Genomic DNA, 22,500 nt, shown 5'->3' on the forward strand with positions numbered 1-22,500 from the left:
CAATGTTGTGAACTCCTTGGCCAAGCGCATTCTATCTATAGATAGTTCGAAGATGATGTCACTCAGGTCTTTGTTATTGTTTTTTGCCATCCGCGTTTATGAGTAATGCTCACTGAACTGTATTACCCTGACTATAAACGATCATGGATACACACGTTTTGTGTGTTGGTCCGTTATACTTCCGGATGGCAATGTTATGAGCTTCTTAGCCAAGCGCATACTATCTATACGTCCGTCACCAAATGAATCATCAAAAAAGTAGTCCTTCAGAGCCATTCGGCCCGTGGAGCCGGAGTTTATCCCGATTTCTATAGCGTGAAACGGAAAATGGCAATTGCTTGCTATCCTGTGTATAGGACGCTAGTCTATCGCAAAGTTTGTACTTTCCGCCAAATCTAACAGACTCAGCTACCTATTCACTGCTGGGTGGACAGAGGGGTCAGAATGAAAATCTCGACTGCACCCGGGATCGATCTCGGTCCCTTTGCGCGTGAAGCGAGTGCTCTACCAACTGAGTTATCGGGACCCCCAATGAAACATCAAAACTATAAGAAAATGTCTGAAAATAAACCACCTATTTTTTTAAAATTCGATTTCCAGTTTTACTTTAAGCCCGGTAGCCCAATCGATGGAGCACTAGACTGACACTAGACTCACGCACAAAACCGACTTGTTTCCAAACCCAGAGTCAGTTTTATTTATATTTTTGTCCACCAGGCTGTCCACATAGTAAACGTTTAGGTAACTAGGTCCGAATTAGATATGGCTGAAAGCAAACTCTCAATAAATCTGTCCTATATAAATAAAATTAAATTAATTTAAATTTAAATTAAATTCCCTTTATTCATCCCATAAGGCACATTTTTCTTTAGTGTCTATTCCAAGCGGAGACTGGAATAACCCAAGCGTCAGCCGCAGTGCAGCGCCGCAAAGTGAGCTAAGGCTAGGTGAACTCAGTACCTCTATGGTGAGGCTGAGGACCTAAAGCGGACCACAGACTTCATAGGAGATATCGGACTGCAGCCATAGATGTCCATCAGAGGAACGAAGAAGAAGAAGAAGAAGAAGAAGAAGAAGAAGAAGAAGAAGAACTCAGTACCTTTCGGGTATGAAGCAAAGACCATACCGCTGAGCCACGCTGTCCCCGATTTTGTTTATAACTACAAGTATTTCATTATGACATAACTATGTCGGGATTGGTTTTATAGATTTTATACAAAGACTTGAAGTAAGGTTATAATTTTGTAATACGAAAGTCACGATTTTGGGATTTCAAGCTACGCGTTGAATGAGCTCGGGGTCCAAAATTAATTTAAATTCGCAGCTTATATCAAAGTTGAGTAGGTGGTTGGTGTTGGGGATGGGTGCGTGGTGGGGAGTAGGGGAGGGGGATGGGGGGGGGGGGATATCTGATGATTACATTTTACCCCATGGACCTTAGGGCATACTATAATATTATATTCTCCTTTGAATAACAGAGGAGGAGGAGGAGGAGGAGGAGGAGTGGGGGTAGATAGATAATACGAGAGATGGGTGGGTGGATTGATTGAATGGTAAGATAGATAGATAGATAGATAGATAGATAGATAGATAGATAGATAGATAGATAGATAGATAGATAGGGGAAGCGTGGCTCGGTGATACGGTCTTTGCTTCCTACCCGAAAGGTACCGAGTTCAATCACCCGCCGCTGAGCTGTGTGTCCTAGTTCCCTTTGCGGCGCTGCTCTGCGTCTGACGCCTGGGTTATTCCAGTCTTCCCTTGGAATAGACCCTAAAGACAAATTTCCCCTTGGGGAAGAATAAAGAAAATTTTATTTTATTTTATTTATTTTAGATAGAAAAATAGATGAATGGATGGATAGAGATAGATAGATAGATAGATAGATAGATAGATATATATATAGATAGATAGATAGATAGATAGATAGATAGATAGATAGAGATAGATAGATAGATGAGATAGATAGATAGAGATAGATAGATAGATAGAGATAGATAGATAGATAGATAGATAGATAGAATGATGATAGATAGATAATAGATAGATAGATAGATAGATAGAAGATAGATAGATAGATAGATAGATAGATAGATAGATAGATAGACAGGATAGATAGATAGATAGATAGATAGATAGATAGATAGATAGATAGATAGATAGATAGATAGATAGATAGATAGATAGATAGATAGATAGATAGATAATTGGTCAATTTGTTAATTAATCGATTGGTTAAAAGGTTAATAGATGTATAATTGAATTAATAGATAAAAGGTGTTGAAATAGATTGAGGGGAGGGGAGATAGGGGAAAAGAGAGGGGGGGGAGGAGAAACATGAAAAGTTGGGAATGATGTTGATAACAGATTGTGCAATCACAGCGGATATTAATTAAAGAAATTGTCCTCCATTTAAATAAAAAAATTACACTAATTGATTTATTTGGCACAGAACTTTACACTATTTTACAAATGGATTAGAAGAAAGGGAGAAAGAAGTAGAGAGAAAGAAAGGGTGATAAAAACAGTGAGCTTTTAATATAGCGCAATACCCACTAAACGTGCTCAAAGCGCTTTACAAAAGGTCCCTGACCAACAGAAACATAGTAACATATTATAGAACGAGACATGACGCCTGTTAGGCGAAATTACAATTTTTTTTTCGACAGAGACAACGCCGTCGTTAACAACCAGGTACTCATTTTACACCTGAGTAAGGTGAGAGAATGTGAGTAAAGAGTCTTTACTAAGGACTCGTCAACTATGCGCCGAGCGAGTGTTGAACACATGCCGTTGCGATCCGAAAGCGAGTGTCATACCACTAGACCACATAGCCGCACCATGATAAGTGTGGGGGTGGAGCGGGTATTATACGGTCAGATGAAAGGGAAATACACATTAAAATCTCCATCGCGTGTTTGGATGTGAAGTCTGCCGAACTCCGGGGAAAAAGACCTCCATATTTTAAAATTTGGCCAGAAAACTCGTCCTTCAAATATCGGCCGATTTAAATGACCCTGATCTTGGCAAAATACTCTCAAACCTGGGACTTCGTGAAGTCCCAGGTTTGAGAGTATTTTGCCAAGATGGGGTGTCATTAAAATCGATCGATATTTGAAGGACGAGTTTTCTGGCCAAATTTTTAAATATGGGGTTTTTTTTTCCAGAGTACAACAGAAGGAGAAATCCTACGACAAACCGGAAGTGATTGAGATAAGTCTAAGAGCGTATTGCCACTCTCTCATTATCGGTTGGCTACCCTCAAATCCCATCATGCATTAGTGATAAAACGTCCAGAAAATCCCGTGGACCGGAACTCTTCCTAAAAACTCAAATTTACCGGGCCACATCATCAGACGGTAAATAGCTTCGTTTGCTGAAATGAATTCGTGCCTCTAATGAAGATTTTCTATGATTCGGACACCATCCTAATTATTATTCATCAGCCCGTGATTCTCACAATCCTTTTTTTTTCTCCTTACATCTGAAAAGCATTTTTATTTAGTTTTTAGGGGTGGTAATATTAGTTTTTATTCCTTTGAAAATAGCAATGAATTCGTGGAAAATTAATGACTTCCACATAGAAAATGAAATGAGATTATGAAACAAAAATTAATGCCATAAAAGAACAAAACGCGTAACAAAAAAAAAATAAAAAAATAAGTAGTGCTTCATAGCCATTAGGCCCATGGATCCGGAGTTTATCCCGGTTTCTTTAGCGTGAAAAGGACAATAGCAATTGCTTGCTACCCTTTGGATAGGACGCTAGTCTATCGCAAAGTACTTGTTGCCAGATCTAACAGACCCAGCTACCCATTCACTGCTGGGTAGACTGGGGGATCAGAAGAAAAAAAATCTTGACTGCATCCGGGATCGATCTCGGTCCCTTTGCGTGTGAAGCGAGTGCTCTACCAACTGAGCTATCGGGACCCCAATAATAAACAACCACCCCCCCCCCCCCCCCCCCCCCCCCCCCCCAAAAAAAAAAAGAAACTCAACAAAAGTAAATAGATAAAGAAAGAGAAAAAAAAAAGAAAAAAAGACAAGAAAAAGACGGAGTAAGAACAAAGAAAATGCAAAACCTTTCTTAGGTTGGTCCCTTGGGAAAGGCACTTTGCACACACCCACACATTATCCCACTAAACTGTTGTGTAAATTATTGTCTGACGCTGCTAGCTTAGCTTGTACAAAAAGGACGCCTAAAAATCGGGGTTTGTTTTACGAGATGATATAAATCGGCTATGTGGTCTAGTGGCATGACACTCGCTGTTGGATCGGAATGTCCTAGGTTCGGAGCATCGCTCGGCGCATAGTTGAATGCTTGGAAAATGCTCTTTCTATTCTCTCGTCGTACTCACGTGTAAAATGAGTACCTGGCCATTAACAGCCGTTTCTCTGTCGGAAAAAAAAAATTGAAATAATATCGCCTAATACGCGTCATGTCTTATTCTAAATGTTACGTGTTGCTGTTGGTCAAGGACTATTTGTAAAGCGCTTTGAGCACGTTTAATATTTCGCCATATAAAAATTCAAGTTTTAAAAAAATATAACGATAGTCAAATGGAATGGAAGCGTCAATTTAATTCACGGAGACAGATAATTATATGGACGTTTCGGGCTTTCCCTTTGTCAACAAATCACGTTGAATGAAACACTAAAGACGAATGAGAGATGAGAAAATGGCTATCATCATTCGTCTTTAGCGTTTCATTCATCGTGTTTTGTTGCCTCAATGGCGAAACCCAAAACGTCCGAATTGAGGGCAGCGTGACTCAGCGGTGCGGTCTTTGCTTAGTACCCGAAAGGTACCGAGTTCGATCACCCGCCGCTTCATTGTGTGACCTTGAGCAAGTCACCTCGCCGTAGCTCAATTTGCGGCGCTGCACTTCAGCTGAGGCCTGGGTTATTCCACTCTTCCCTGGGAATAGACCATAAAGACAAATTTCCCCTATGGGATGAATAAAGGGAATTTTATATTTTTTTAATTTTATCCATCGGGTTTTGTTTATTTTAAAATGTATTTCATCTCGACCAGTCAGAGCGTGTGTGATGTTTTAATCATTCTATTCTTGTCCATTTTTCTATTTTCTTCAGCGTTCTCTGTTTTGATGGTCTTGATGATTCGGTTTCTGGCCGCTGTTGTGGTTTGGCTGATCACAGTATTTACTACACTGGCAAGTCTAGGTAAGGTTACCACCATTCATTGTTGTTGTTGTTGTTATTATTATTATCATCATCATCATCAATATTATCGTTATTATTATTATCATCATTATCATCATCATCATCATCATCATCATCATCATCATCATCATCATCATCATCATCATCATCATCATCATCATTATTATTATTGTATTATTATTATTATTATTATTATTATTATTATTATTATTATTATTATTATTATTATTATTATTATTATTATATTATTATTATTATTATTATTATTGTTATTATTATCATCATCAATATTATCGTTATTATTATTATTATCATTATCATCATCATCATCATCATCATCATCATTATTATTATTGTTATTATTATATTATTATTATTATTATTATTATTATTATTATTATTATTATTATTATTATTATTATTACTATTATTATTATTATTATTATTGTTATTATTATTATTATTATTATTACTATTATTATTATTATTATTATTATTACTACTACTACTACTACATACTACTACTACTACTACTACTACTACTACTACTACTACTACTACTATTGATATTCTGTCCCATTTAATGCATGGTATTGTTTCTAGTCATTACCCATAGTACATCATTCCAAATCTATTTCCAGTGGGCACAGCGTTCTTATGGTGGACATTCATGACCTACAAGACCAAACTGGACACCCAATACAGCCGGAGCATGCCCCTCCTGGAAGTGGACATCAACAATGAGTGTGCCTTTCTCGTCTTTGCCATCATAGCGTCTGTTTTGACGGTTAGTATTATTTGGCATATTTTCACTGTTCACTGTGTATGTAGATAGAGCTGTGGTACTATTCAATTGCATTTTTTATTTTTTTTATTTTTTGCCAATTTGGCTAATGATTGTTTCGTTTTTGTTGTTGTTGTTTTGTGGGATTTTTTATTTTTTGTTTGATTGTTTGCTTTGTTTTGCAAATTGCTGTTTTTCTTCGTTTCTTTTTGTTTCGTTTGGTGAAGGGGGGTGGTGTTATTTTTTTCTTCATTTTTAAAATTATTTTGTGTGAGTTTTGTTTTTTTTTTGTGTGGATTTGCTTGTTATATTTTTTCTTTCTGTAGTGTTGTTTTTTGTCTTTGTTCCTTTTTTCGGAGGAGGAGAAGGGTAGTTTAACGGGGTTTTTTATTTATTTTTTTTGGGTGGGGGGGGGGGGTTGTGTTGGGGGTTTTTTTTGCTTGCATCTGGGCTGAATGTTTTTTGTTTTGTTTTGTTTTTGTTTTTGTTTTTTGTTTAGTTATGAATGTATTTTGAAGGTCTTTTGTATATGACTGTTCATCTTCTTGCCATCCTCAGGTCACCTTACTGTTCATCCTGATTGCGATTCGAAAGAGACTTACATTCATGTCGCCACTCTTCAAGGAGGCAGTGTCGTGTATCGGCTCAATGCCCCTCCTCCTCATCCAGCCCCTCTGGACGTTCATCCTGCTCCTGGTATTCTTTACTCTCTGGGTTGTCGTCCTTGCCTTTTTATGCACAGCTGGTGAGTTGACATCATGGGCTCTTTAAAAAAATAGAAATAAAATAAAAATTCCCTTTATTCATCCCATAGGGGAAATGTGTCTCTAGGGTCAATTCTAAGGGAAGACTGGAATAACCCAGGCGTCAGCTGCAGTGCAGCGCCGCAAATTGAGCTAGGGCGAGGTGACTTGTTCAAGGCCACATAACGCAGCGGCGGGTGATCGAACTCGGTACCTTTCGGGTACGAAGCAAAGACCGCTGATTTAACCCCTGAGATATCCGTATTCTCTCTAAGTGTTCTTGTATGATTTTGAGAAAGAAATGGAATGATGACGTCACGTTGGTTTTGGCAGGAAGTGGAATGCATGAAAAGCTGAAATATTGCCGTACTTTGGAAAAACCCATATTTAAAAATGTGGCTAGAAAAGTCGTCCTTCAAATATCGATCGATTTAGATGACACTCATCTTGGCAAAAAATCTCAAAGCTTGAATATTGGAATCTTTAACAATTTGAAAAGCTATCATCTATCTTTGTTGTTAGGAAGGGAAGTAACTTTGATAATGAGAAGTTTTGTTTATACAGTGTGGAGATGCAAACACGGCATCATCATCGTCATCATCATCATCATCATCATCATCATCATCATCATCATCATCATCATCATCATCATCGCACTTACATTATCATTACCAAGGTCCTAGATTATTAATCTTTCCCTTGAACTATTTACATAAATATGTCAAAGATACATATTCCGCAAGGTCGAGAGACGCATGCGCACAACCAACATGACGTTCTCTCTCTAATAACTTTTCCGCTGGTAACGTCACAGTGATGTCCAATCAAGGGACGCTACTCTTCCGCTAATCTCATTCCCTATTATATCTTTTCACCCCATGTACAACCCGACCTTTGCGTTCTTCCAATGACACCACCCGGATGGCTAACCCACGCATTCGTACAAAAGCGGGAACAAGGTCCTTTTCTCATTTTGGTCCGTCTATATGGAATACCACTCCAGGGAGCATCAGAGAATCCAAATCATTGTCTGTTTTCAAGAAATCCTTGAAAACCTTTCTTTTTTGATGTCATGTACTTTAAATATTGTTTTTTTACTGATATAATTTAAAGCGCCAAGAGCCTCATTGTTAAGGATACCGTGCGCTATATAAGATTATTATCATCATCATTATCATTATTATTATTATTATTATTATTATTATTATTATTATTATTATTATTATTATTATTATTATTATTATTATTATTATTATTATTATTATTATTATCATCATCATCATCATCATCATCATTTTCATTATTATTAATATTATTATTATTATTATTATTATTATTATTATTATTATTATTATTATTATTATTATTATTATTATTATTTATTATAATATTATTATTATTATTATTATTATTATTATATTATTATTATTATTATTATTATTATTATTATTATTATTATTATGGTTTAAATAACCTTTTATTCACATCCATTCACGCAGAAAACCCAAGCATGACAGAACGTGGTTACGTGGTCTTCAAGGAACACGAGACGGTGACCTACTTCTGGTGGTATCATCTGTTTGGTCTCGTCTGGATCAGCGAGTACATCATTGCATGTCAGTGTTTTGTCGTCTCTGGTGCTGTGGCCAGATGGTATTTTACAAGGTACATTTTTAGTTCTTTTTCTGTTACTGTAAATTGGTCAGTTCATTGTAATAGAGGGGAGGGGAGGGGAGGGAAGAAGAGGAGGAGGAAGATGAGGAGGAGCAAGAAAGAAAAAAGTTAAATGTGGATAGGAGTTATTATCAATGATAATAATGATGATGATGATGATGATGATGATGATGATTAGATGATATATACAATATAATAATATAGATATGATATGATATATATGAGAATGATATGATGATGATGATGATGATGATGATGATGATGATGATGATATGATGATAGATATGATGATGATGATGATGATGATATGATGATATCACGAAAAATATAAGATATATGATATAATGATGATGATGATGATATGATATATCACATATATAATGATACTATTTTTTCTCTATCACATAATCTACTCACAAATTATTCACTTCACTTCCTAACACTGCAGTAAACATACATATTTGTTATTTTTTAACCCCTACAGAGAGAAATCCCAACTGGGTTTCCCCATCCTGGGCAATATCGGCCGACTCATGATTTTCCACCAGGGCTCCGTGGCCTTTGGCTCATTGATCATCACATTCGTCAAACTTCCAAGAATGATTCTACTTCATCTCAACAAGAGGTACGCTGAAAAAACAAAATATCAATCTACCTCGGACTGGGGATCGAACCTCAGACATTCTGTTAACCGGTTGCACGTCTGATCGGAAATCAGAAGGTCTGAAGTTCGATCCCCAGTCGAGGTAGACTGATTTATTTTTGGGATTGGTTTATTTTCTTGTATTTTTCTTTCTTGCTTTATCCGGTACCTTTCATATACACTTGTTCATATATCTTCATCTTACACCGGTGTCTTAAGAAGTACGGAAAAGAACACAGCAGTGGGAGAGGAAATAGGAAGAAGACGATGGAGGTGGATTGGACAAACCCTTAGAAAAAATAACTCCACTATAACGAAGAAAGTATTGGACTGGAACCTTCAGGCCGGAAGATCAAGGGGAAGGACATGGGGAGCATGTAGAAGAATTAAAGAAGCTGATATACAGAGAAGTGATAAGACATGGAACGAGAGAAAAAAAAAGTTAGCTCAGGATAGAAAAGGATGGAAACTGTTTGTCTGTGGCCTATACCCTGACCCAGGCTGAAAAAGGCAATGATGATGATGATGATGATGATGATGATGATGATGATGATGATGATGATGATGATGATGACACCGGTGCCCGCTCGGTAGTTTTTTACTCTGTAACAAATCCCCGTAGAGTTTGGTAATTTAAACACAAGTGCTAATGGTTTGGAATTGTCGTGTAAATTTTTGACATCGATTGAAATATTTCTCAGGTTACAAACATCAGAGAGTTGCTGTGCCCGAATGTGTGCCAGATGTTGTTGTTGTGGTCTGTCGTGCATCGACAAATGCCTGCATTATGTCAGCCCGAATGCCTACACAGTCGTTGGTGAGATGTGTTGTGTTTTAACTGCATGTTGTCAATGGTTGTGGGGTGGTGTAATGGTGTTGAAGTTTATGGAAATTATTTATTGTGATAGATTTGACGACTGGGGCTAATTAGGTGATGACTGACGATGATGATGATGAGGAGGAGGAGGAGGAGGAGGAGGAGGATGATGATGATGATGATGATGATGATGATGATGATGATGATGGGGGGTGATGAATGAGTGATGGATGAGGATGATGAATGATGATGATGATGATGATGATGATGATGACGATGATGATGATGATGATGATGCTGTGAATAAGAAATGTAGCAGGATTATAGAGGATTGTATGAATTAAAGTGATGAAAAAAAGAAGAAATTACTTCGATACAGAATATTTCTCATATATAAAAATGCATTTTGAATACCCAAATTGCTTTCAAACGAACAACTTTTATTATCTTTTTTCTTTCACTCTCCACAGCTATGGGAGGTAAAAATTTCTGCTGTTCAGCTAAAAAGGTGAGTTGATTATTGCTTGACTTATTCGTCTTTAATTAAGTGGTTTAGGAATTTCACTGTGACCCGGAACGTCCCGGGTTCGAGGCCCGCTTCAGGCACTTTCGTTTTTTTTTTCCTGAGCAAGATTATTAACGCCCAATTAGCTCACTTGGACAGCATGGGTGATTCCAGTTGACATCAGACATCTTTTGTGATGAATTATCTATATATTCTTCCGTGGAATGCCTAGCCGACGATAATATCTTTTGATGTCGTGGCGGAAGGGAGTAATAGAAATATTCGTCTTTAGTAATTCATTCATCGTGTTTTGTTGACAAAGGAGAAACATGAAACGTCCACATCACCTGTCTTTGTTGGTTAAATCGAAGCTTCAGTTTCATTTCATTTCTGCTATTTGTTGATAAGACATGTTTCAATATTGTGCAGCTATGGGGTCTAGTGGTATGACACTCGATTTAGGTGTCGGAAGGTCCTGGGTCGACGGATAGTTGAGTCCTTGGAAAAGGATCTTTTTTTAACTCACATTTTCTCACCGTACTCAGGTTTAAAATGAGTACCTGGCTGTCAACAGCGTTGTCTCTGTCGAAAAAAAAATGTGATAACAGGCGTTATGTCATGTTTCGTTCAACATGTTATGTGTTGCTGTTGGTCAGGGACCCTCTGTGATGATGACTTCCGAACCTGGAATGATACATTGAACAAAGAAGTGTAGCCGAACGATGCTCCTACTAGGGACCCTTTGTAAAGCGGTTTGAGCACGATTAGTGGATATTGCGCTATATAAAAGCTCACTTTTTTGTTTGTTTGTCTTTTTCATTTTTGCCATTCATATTGTGTTCCAGGGACACAGCATCTTGTTGGCGAATGCCTTAAGAACAACAGCCATCAACAGTGTCAGCGACTTTGTCTTGTTTCTGGCCAAGATGTGTATAGTCGGTGCCACAGGGACCGTCAGCATAGTATGGCTGCAGGTAAATATAACAAAATTAACAGGGAGCAGGCACTGGTGTAAGATAAAGGTCTGAAAAAGTGTCTATGAAACAGTGACAGTGGTTGACAAAGTAGAAAGAAAAAATACAGACTTAGAATGCAGTTTGAGGAAAGAAAAATACAAGAACAAAAAACAGACTAAGAATTTTATTTGAGGAAATAAAAATACACCCAAAAAAATACAGACTAAGAATGCAGTTTGAGGAAATAAAAATACAAGAAGAAAAAAAAATAGACTAAGAATTTAGTTTGAGGAAAGAAAAATACAAGAAAAAAAAACAGACTGAAAATTCAGTTTGAGGAAAGAAAAATACAAGAAGAAAGAAAAACAGACTAAGAATTCAGTTTGAGGAAAGAAAAATACAAGAAAATAAACAGACTAAGAATTCAGTTTGAGGAAAGAAAAATACAAGAAAAAAAAACAGACTAAGAATTCAGTTTGAGGTAAGAAAAATACAAGAAGAAAAATAAACAGACTAAGAATGCAGTTTGAGGAAAGAAAAATACAAGAAGAAAAATAAACAGACTAAGAATTCAGTTTGAGGAAAGAAAAATACAAGAAGAAAAATAAACAGACTAAGAATTCAGTTTGAGGAAAGAAAAATACAAGAAAAAAAAGCAGACTAAGAATTCAGTTTGAGGAAAGAAAAATACAAGAAGAAAAATAAGCAAACTAAGAATTCAGTATGAGGAAAGAAAAATACAAGAAAATAAACAGACTAAGAATTCAGTTTGAGGAAAGAAAAATACAAGAAGAAAAATAAACAGACTAAGAATTCAGTTTGAGGAAAGAAAAATACAAGAAAAAAAACAGACTAAGAATTCAGTTTGAGGAAAGAAAGATACAAGAAAAATAAACAGACTAAGAATTCAGTTTGAGGAAAGAAAGATACAAGAAAAATAAACAGACTAAGAATTCAGTTTGAGTAAAGAAAAATACAAGAAGAAAAATAAACAGACTAAGAATTCAGTTTGAGGAAAGAAAAATACAAGTAAAAAATACAGACTAAGAATTCAGTTTGAGGAAAGAAAAATACAAGAAGAAAAAAAAAACAGACTAAGAATTCAGTTTGAGGAAAGAAAAATACAAGTAAAAAAAACAGACTAAGAATTCAGTTTGAGGAAAGAAAAATACAAGAAGAAAAAAAAACATCAGTCGAGGCAGGCTGATTTTTCAGTATTTTTTATTTCTTTTGTTTCGTTTAATTAAAGTACTTTGTAACTCTGGACGCGATGATGCCAATGACAGACCTATTTAAAAACTTTGTATTTTTAATACTATGGTCATAAGAAAAATCAGTCATAAAAAAAAAACATTTACAACGTTGCACTTATTTAAAGTCAACATCAAGACAAAATTGTACAAGTGCCTTTAAATCCATTTGTGTTTTAATGTTTTGTATTTGTTTTTTTTTTTTTTAAAATAAATTTTGTTCTCTTTTTTTGTTTGGCGTTTTGTTTTTTAATGGTTTTTCTGTTTGTTTGGGGGGGGGGGGTTGTTATATTTTTTGTTGGTTTCTTATTATATATTTTTTAAATTTATTTTTTGTTGCTTTTTTCCCCAATCTTTATAATGTCATCATTCTTGTTTCATGCATGAGTTTCTGCACTATAATGTGTGTGTGTTTTGTGCTTTTTTAATTGTTTCCATTTTATCGTCTGTTTCCAGAGTCAAGAGGATCTCCATTTCTTCGCCATTCCAGTACTCCTAGTGTGTGTGTTTTCCTATTACATTGCACATTGCTTCCTTTCCGTCTACGAGGTAAATATGACACACATTCACACACACACGCACACACTCACACATACACTCTCACACACACACGCACACTCACACATTTCTTCGCCATACTCCTAGTGTGTGTGTTTTCCAATTACATTGCACATTGCTTCCTTTCCGTCTACGAGGTGAATATGACACACATTCACACACACACACACACACACACACAAACACACACACACTCATACATTCACTCTCACTCACACACGCACACTCACACATTTCTTCGCCATTCCAGTACTCCTAGTGTGTGTGTATTTTCCTATTACATTGCACATTGCTTCAATAATGTGTTATTGTCTACCAAATGGAAATTTCAATGGTTCACACACACATACACATACATACACACACAGTCACACATTTCTGTGTGTTTTCCTATTACATCGCACATTGCTTCCTTTCCGTCTACGAGGTGAATATGATATGATTGATAAAAACAAATTGTTATGGTCCACCATATTATGGAAATTTCAATGGCTCACACACATACACACCCATTCACACATGCACACACGCATAATATGTATATAATATATATATATATATATATATATATATATATATATATATATATATATATATATATATATAATGCAAATTGTCACTCACATTTTTTGTGGCCGAGACGATTCGTTTCTGTGTCTTACACGTCTTCAGTCGGCACTTTCGTACCTACGAGTACCCACCAACACTCATAAATATATATATATATATAGATATATATATATATATATATATATATATATATATATATATATATATATAATATATATTGTTGTTTATGAATGTGTATTGTTTTGTACTTCCTGTTGTTTCATACTCCATCGACACCAAAACATCACAGGAAGTATGAAACAACACGCAATCATAAACAATATAAACCATTACACACACTTCCCGTAGATTGCCCTCGTAGCATGAAACAGTACTGAAGAAGTAAACAATGATATATATATATATATATATATATATATATATATATATATATATATATATATTATATATATATGAATGTATATCAATTAGGTTAAATGACCATTTATCACTCTATTATAACAATAATACTTCATTAGTCATTTGAACAATCATGTTCATAACAATAGCCACTCATCACAGGAAAACAAAAGTAATAGTAATGAATGTTAATATGACCACCACTCCCTTTGTCCTTTCAGATGATCATCGACGCTCTGATACTGTGTTTATGTGAGGACGTTGACATCAACGATGGCTCAGTTGAAAGGCCATACTTTGGTAGCAGAAATTTAATAGTAAGTACAATATTATATTAAAGTCATTGGGGGTACCGATAGCTCAGTTGGTAGAGCACTCGCTTCACATGCAAAGAGACCGAGATCGATCCCGGGAGGTGCAGTCGAGATTATTATTTTTTTCCTGCCACCCCCCCCCTCCCCTCACCCCTGTTCACCCAGCAGTGATTGGGTAGCTGGGTCTCTTAGATCTGGCGGATAGTACTTTGCGATAGACTAGACTAGCGTCCTATTCAAAGGGTAGCAAGCAATTGGAGGTAGTGCTTGGAGAATAATATGTGATTTGCACTGTATGAAATAAGAGATTTTATTCCATTTGGCCTTTTAAAGATTAATAATTAGGGCATTGCGAAACGCATTGATCATGGTGTGAATTTACTGTAATGCTTCATGTAGATGTTCACATTTATTTATTTGCCTATTTATTTTATTTATTTATTTGTTTGATTGACGGGAGGTTTCGAGGCTGTCCTCAACTGCGGTGACATATTTAAAGACTGGCTGGAGACTTCCATTGTGAAGATGTAGCCATGCGCTACTACTAATTTATTTGTTTTTTGTTTTCTTTTTTTTTTTTAATTAGAATTTACTTTTAATAATTGTACTTGATTTACTCACTCAATCCCAGAGATTTTTGCTGCTACTCAAATTTGGACAATAATATATTAAAAATTAGCATGTGCATAGATAGTTTTATTCAACTATCATTAACATGCAGAAATTTTAAGCATTAGCTTTGATACTACACCTATAATTTGTCTCAGAAAAATGTAATAAATTAAATAGGCATGGGGTTAAACTAACCAGGTTAAACTACGGATATAGATACTATGAATTTGATGTCACTCAGGTCTTTGTTATTGCTTTTTGCCATCCTCTTTTATGAGTAATTTTCACTAAACTGAATTAACCAGTGTGTAAACGTTCATGATTACACATAGTTTTATGTGTTGGTCCGTTATACTTCCAGGTGGCAGTGTTGTCAGATTCTTAGCCAAGCGCATACTATCTATAGTCGGTGTTAGTGTTGAGTGAGTTAAAAGTAGTCTAAAAGCTTTTTCGCTTTTTTTTTCTTTCATCGTTGTATTTTTTTTCCTCTCCAGGTCCATCTTGTGAACGCGAGTAAAGGAATTAATTCTGTATCCAGGAAACGATCCGACTCAGAGGAACAAGAGACAGAACCTGCTCAAGTTTGATTGGATAGATTTCCATTTTCAAGTATTATCTGTGTTTAGGGGAAGAGAGAGAGAGAGAGAGAGAGAGAGAGAGAGAGAGAGAGAGAGAGAGAGAGAGAGAGAGAGAGATGGTCAGAGAGAGATTGAGAGAGAGGGGGGGAGGAGTTGAAGGGACGGGAAATAACGAGAGAGAGAGAGATAGAGAGAGAGAGAGAGAGAGAGAGAGAGAGATGGAGAGGAAGTTGTAGAGAAAGATAGAGAGTGAGAGAGAGCGAGAGCGAGAGTGCGAGAGAAATGAACGCACATTATATTTAAGACTGTTTCACATTTGCCTTGCAAGAATTGTTGTCCCAGGTTATACAACACAACCCTGTCTAACACTGTACTATATTATACGTCTATATACTTCGATTTTGACATGCAATTCCAACTAACAAGGTCGAGAGACACCCTCCTGTGATGAACTTATCCAAACCAGAGATGGTTTAGATATAGATATATTTCGCTAGACTCGTCATAAAAATTTATGACGTAAACATCACATGATCAACTAAATGTGTGGCTGGCTGAGAAAACCCGGAAAGATGCGCAAATTTCATAAATTAAGTTATATATGCAGTGGTGTAGCCCACATCTGATCATTTACCACTTTAAATTTTCTTTCTATGTCTATTAGAACCCAAGTTATGATTTTTATTTTCTGAATAAAATTTGTTGCTATGGGAAACTTTATCTTCGATTTTGGCTAATATCTCAAATCGAAATTTGCCGCATCTTCCCGGGTTTTCGTAGACAGCCTCACAAATTATATAGTTATTCCTAATGACGTGTACACACCAAATTCCCACAACAATGTGGTGTATGCTTCTAAAGGGATACGCTTCTAGCTTTAGTCGGTCATGTGATGATCACGTGATTTGGTTTACGACGTGTGGTTTTTAAAGAATGATAATAAACAATAAATTATTGTCATTGAATCAAACCCCGTTCATCACTGGCCAGTCTCGACTCAGTTAAAAACCAAAGAGGAAAACGTCGTGTTTGTAATGAAAGTTCACCATTAGACTGATGATTGCTGAGAAAAACAAACAAACTAGGAATGAATGGAATAACTTGATTGTTTTCAAAGAGATATTTATATATTATATTTATGCAAATTTATGAAGGCCATTTTCACGGTTTGATGATGCTCAATATTGTAGCGTTGATAGTTGTTGTTTTTGTTATTTTTTTGTTGTTGTTGTTTTGTTTTGTTTTTGTTTTGTTTTGTTTTTTTTGTTTGTTTGTTTTTTTCGCCCCAGAGAGTTCAGGTTTCAGACTTCACACAAAAGCAATGGAGTGCAACAGTCGTGACGTCATTTCCCTCGTAATGACGCATAGTTACTGGCTCTAAACTATCAGAACAATGATGGACGCCATTATCTCCATCACCGCCCCTATGAAATACTTCTCCGACGAGCATAAAAGAGGAGAAGAACATTATAAAGCTGACCATGTTTTGACTTTTATACATTCTGATCACATGGCATGTGAAAAAGTTCTAGCCAGCATGGAAAATAAAAAGTACCGATTGTCTTTGTTTTGAACCAAGCTGCTGGTTGCTGGGTGGACGTGACATCAGACTATTGAATCCTATTACCCTTTGAATGTCCTTTGTTTTTACTAGAACGCTTACAATATCGGTCACTTCCCATGTCCTGGTACCCTTTCATTCTAAGTTTAATGAGGCAATTTGTGTAAAGTGGGACGTCGACGAGGAAAGACAAACTCTGTTCACGGGCCACGCCCTTGTACACAAAAGTTGAGATATGGTAACATTCGGCCTTATCTGTGCTATTAAAAATCTATTGTCTTCTATCAAACCATTTTAATGTTATCTAATTATTCTGATTTAGTGCATTTTCAATGTCGCTTAGTTTTCATTTGATAATTTAATCATTGACAATTCTAACAGATCAATTCTCGCAAAATCTCGTGCGTGAAGCTGTTCAGAATTTTGATTGATGAGTCTGATTTGTTTATCATGGGTCGCACGCCGAATATAATTTTATATATAGCGTTTCAATAGTAATTAACCAAGCATTATACCATAATGTCCGTACAAAACATAAACTTATTTTGGTATGGTATTAAAGGCTTTCATTTTAATATTATATTATAATCATTGTTATGATAATATTATTTGTAAATAAACTGAATGGACGAGACGAAACAAATTCTGCGCTACAGCTTGTAAAATACCACATTTACGTTCGTGTGCTTCCTTACCCGTTGTGTTTGTCATTGCATCTCTATGATAATGTTCTTCTTTTTATTATAGACATAGATATAAGGAAAAAGATTAGCAGAAGAGTAGCGTCCCTTGATTGGAGGTCACCCATAGTCTGTGACGTCACCGGCGGAAAAGTTATTAGAGAGAGAACGTCATGTTGGTTGTGCGCATGCGTCTCTCGTCCTCGCTTCCGGTAAAAGCGGCTTGAGAACTTCAAAACCAAATAGACGTTCTCTCTGTAAGGTGACGTCCAATCAAGGGACGCTACTCTTCCGCTAATCTCATTCCCTATTCCAAGTCATTGATCCTGGAGTTAACTCACTCAATCCTAGAGATTTTTGCTACTTTTCAAGATTGGAAAAAAATTGTATTAAAAATGAGAATGTACATAGATAGATAGTTTTATTCAACTACCATTAACATGTAAAACTAAAAAAAAAACAGTAGCTTTGACACTACGCCTTTAATTTGTCTCAGAAAAAAATGTAATAAATAGGCAATGGGGTAAAAGTAACCGTAACCCCGGCTCCCATAGTGGGCAGGGAGGTACATGCTGTGTCTTCTATCCCTCCATACCTGTTTTCCAATTGTTTCCTGTCATTGTCTTGGAATGAGATTACTTAGTTTTGTCCTGATCCTTGCCGGAGTTCCTTGACTGGGAGGGAAACAGTCGAATGTATAGTTATAGTTTTGGGAGATTATATTTTTTTCCTTGTAAATCATCTCTCTGTTATGCATTGTATTATGTTTAGTTTACATATTATATTATATGATTGGTAAACATTTGAATGTATTCCTCTTAGTTGGGACCTGTGCTTGTGTCTGGATGAGACTTTTAGGTGATCTCAACCTAAGTACTTTAACGGTGTGCTCTTGGAATCTACATCTGTTCCCTATTTGAACCAGTTCCCCTTTGTCTTACCTTTTCTTTTGGGCTTTAATTGTAATTCTAGAACTTTTAACTATCCCACTCTCTTCCTTTTTACTGGCGCTGATATGACCTTAATGTGTTGCAAGCGCCCTAAAACCCTTAAAAACAAAAACAAATGTAACCCCGGGAAAACTACGGATATAGTCGGTGTTAGAGTTGATTGAGTGAGTTAACGTAAACTGTAGGTAAGATGACAAAAACTTTTGGGAAATGGATACAGATGGACGTTGATTGACGTTTCAACCTCCCCCCCCCCCCCTTTACCCCTTTACCCCTTTCCCCCCTTATCAAAATATAATATGTGTGACCCGTGATGTCAAAATTGTTTTGTTGTTTTGTTGTCAGTTGTTGGCAAATCTGATTTTAAAAATGAAATGTCAAGAATTCAGAAAATTTAGTTTTTTTGTCAATTTCAGAATGGTTTTTTTTTTGTTCAATATGTTCAATATGGCTTACAAACTGAACTCAAGTTGAATAGAGTGTTATTGTTACTTATGTTTTAAGGGAATTTGATCCATGTTGAAGACATGTAATTGATATAAGATAGACCACATGATACATTTTTAAACTTACAATTTAAATTTTAGCACATAGGCCACCCGATATAATACCTTTTCGTGACAACGTGTCATATATATATATATATATATTTTATATATAATATATATATATATATATATATATATATATATATATATTATATATATATGAGTGTTGGTGGGTACTCGTAGGTACGAAAGTGCTCGATAATGATGGTTAGAGCTAATATAGAATGCAAATTGTCACTCACATTTTTTGTGGCCGAGACGATTCGTTTCTGTGTCTCTTTACACGTCTTCAGGCGGCGTAATCCTTATTATGACCTCAGAAAATTTTTTTACTCCAAACTAATTGCTTGATCTTGGTTTCGTTGTGTAGTGGTGATTAGTTTGGAGTAAAAAATTTTCTGCGGACATTACTAAGGATTACGCTGACTGAAGAGGTAAAGAGACACAGAAACGAATCGTCTCGGCCACAAAAAATGTGAGTGACTATTTGTATTCTATATATATATATATATATATATATATATATATATATATATAATATATATATATATATATATATATAATATATATATATATATACCTTAAAGCGTGGATTATAATGCAGAAGTACTTTTTTAGTCGACAATGTTACCATCATATAAAGACAAAACTCGAAATGTAAGTTCCTATCCATGTTTTATTCCACTTGAGATTTGTTTCATCTTCGTTTCATTTTCTCAATCATATTATCGTTATATTATTGTTATTATAGTTATTATTATTATTATATTATTATTTTTATTATTATAGTTTATTATTATTATTATTATTATTATTTTTATTATTATTATTATTATTATTTATTATTATTTTTATTATTATTATTATTATCATCATTATTATTATCATATATATCATCATCATCAATCATCATCATCTATTATTATTATTTTATTATTATTATTATTATTATTATTATTATTATTATTATTATTATTATTTTTATTATTATTATTATACACAATATCAACAATCTTGTTACGTTATGTTGCAATGATGATACGCTTCGAAAAAAGAAATGTTTTGTTGGTTACGTTAACATTAAAACTGAATATAATTTGCTAAATGTAGATAAGATGCACTTGCGACCTTTTATTATTTCAAACGCAATGGGCGGGGTGTGATGTTTTGATTTATCCAAGCATACGATGGGCGATTGGAAGTTATTTTAATTATATTATTGACAGATAATAATCGTTGGCTGCAAGAGAAAGTACCCATTGTTGTTGTTGTTGTTGTTGTTGTTGTTGTTGTTGTTGTTGTTGTCATTGTTGTTGTTGTTGTCGTTGTTGTTGTTGTTGTCGTTGTTGTTGTCGTTGTTACTGTTGATTGACCTTGATTAACCATTTAAGTGACATTACTTCATTTGTTTAACCACAACACTGTTTTGCTTTTAGTTTATGTAAGGCCGTGATTTGGTGGGTGTTTTTAAAACAATCATTATCATTTAAGTATTGGCTTTTTAAAAAACTTGAGCTTTTATATAACGCAATTTCCACTAAACGTGCTCAAAGCGGTTTACCAAGGGTCCCTGACCAACAGCAACACGTAGAACGAGACATGACGCCTGATAGGCAATATTACAATTTTTTTCCGACTGAGACAACGCTGTTCACGGCTAGGTACTCATTTTTGCACCTAAGGACGATGAGAGAATGTGAGTAAAGAGCTTTCTCCAAGGACTCAACTATGCGCCAGCGAGGCTCGAACCCAGGACCCTCCGATCCGAAAGCGAGTGTCAGACCACAAGACCACATAGCCGCGATGTTTTTACGCTGTTCAGATGTTTGTTGTTAAAACATGGATGGATGTTGGAGAGTGAGGCGGGCCAGGGGGGGGGGGATGAGAGGTTAAAGTTCAATAGTTTACATAGATGTGTTTCAGGCTGCTGGTGTTTTTATTAATTAATGTTAAGTCCTGTTGGTCTCTGTTTGCATCGATGTAAAATAATTGCATGGCTTTATTAATGTTATATTACGGTAGTAATTTGTGTAAAACCGGTACTTCTGTATAACTGCGGCACTTGGGCGTTGACAAAATCCGAAGAAGAACATCTGGATGCCTTCCATCGCACACAGCTAAGAAGGGTACTGGACATCAAATACCCCAAAAAGATCTCAAATGAATCACTCTATAAGATCACAAAAGAAAGACCAATCTCCCTTGACATTTTACAACAACGATGGCAACTTTTCGGTCACATACTACGCAGGGCAAGGCAAACAATTCCGACAAACAAGCTGTCCGGAGTATCTTTCACCACAAAGACAGGGTAAGACTTTCTCAAGGATCAACATGCCCAGCACTCGACCCGTGATCCGAAATCAGACCTCAAACACTTGCGCAGTTTTTAGAGTCTCATAGTTGGAACCCTGATGAATTTGAGACTAGGCGGAGGAGCGGATATGAGAGTAAGTTCAAAGTTAATATGTGTTCAGCCAAGGTGATTACTGTATCTTTCCGTTCTGATGACGTAAATTGGCATGGCTTAGTTAAGTATATTGCGGTAGTCGAATCTTCATTATGTTTATATCGATAAAAACATGCACATGCCCCATTAATTTTATGTTACGTAATCGAATCTTCATTATGTTTATATCGATACAAAAGTTGACAGGACCCTTCAATGTTATATTGCGGTTATCAAAACTCAAACGCCGAGTATTATTCCTGAATCAAATAAAGTACTTTTTGTTTTCCTTTCATTTTATTGTTATCTGTTTGGCTATTACAGTTTCTTTAATTACGATTTTTTGTTTGTGTGTGTGTGTGTGTGTGTGTGTGTGTTTGTTTGTATTTATGTTGTCTTTGTGTAGTTTTTGTTGTTTGATTTATTCTGCTTTTGCTTTTGTTTTATTTTTCTATGTTTTCTTTTTATTACGGGATTTTTTCCTTTTTGTTAGTTTTCGGTTTTGTTTTGTTTTGTTTTTGTTTTGGGGGGGGGGGTGGAATTTTTTTAAAGGGTTGTTTATCTTTTAAGAAGAAGCAGATTTTGTTGTTATTGTTGCTAATATTGTTGTTGTTGTTGTTGTTGTTGTTGTTTATTTATATCATTACCTATTGCATTTTGATGTTTTGTCGTCCATTTTAGAACGTTGATAAACACAGAATGTCCCATTTTGAACTGTTAAGTCA

The 22,500-nt window shown here is 35.6% G+C and overlaps 1 protein-coding gene across 1 annotated transcript in view; it reads left to right on the forward strand.

Annotated features, from left to right (window-relative positions):
• Positions 1-16,668, forward strand: part of LOC144963255 (choline transporter-like protein 1) — a 244,856-nt gene extending 228,188 nt beyond the window's left edge. Inside the window, exons 8-18 of the mRNA XM_078897123.1 lie at positions 5,095-5,184; positions 5,826-5,971; positions 6,527-6,713; positions 8,211-8,376; positions 8,870-9,010; positions 9,730-9,845; positions 10,316-10,353; positions 11,196-11,324; positions 13,013-13,105; positions 14,305-14,400; positions 15,504-16,668. Coding sequence (XP_078753249.1) covers positions 5,095-5,184; positions 5,826-5,971; positions 6,527-6,713; positions 8,211-8,376; positions 8,870-9,010; positions 9,730-9,845; positions 10,316-10,353; positions 11,196-11,324; positions 13,013-13,105; positions 14,305-14,400; positions 15,504-15,596 — 1,295 coding nt within the window. The 3' untranslated portion in view covers positions 15,597-16,668. The remainder of the gene's footprint in view (positions 1-5,094; positions 5,185-5,825; positions 5,972-6,526; positions 6,714-8,210; positions 8,377-8,869; positions 9,011-9,729; positions 9,846-10,315; positions 10,354-11,195; positions 11,325-13,012; positions 13,106-14,304; positions 14,401-15,503) is intronic.
• Positions 16,669-22,500: the final 5,832 nt, after the last annotated feature.

The sequence above is a fragment of the Berghia stephanieae genome, chromosome 1, assembly GCF_034508935.2.
Source record: "Berghia stephanieae isolate SIO BIC M18660-M18661 chromosome 1, UCSD_Bste_1.3, whole genome shotgun sequence".
In the NCBI taxonomy this organism is placed as follows: Eukaryota; Metazoa; Mollusca; class Gastropoda; order Nudibranchia; family Aeolidiidae; genus Berghia; species Berghia stephanieae.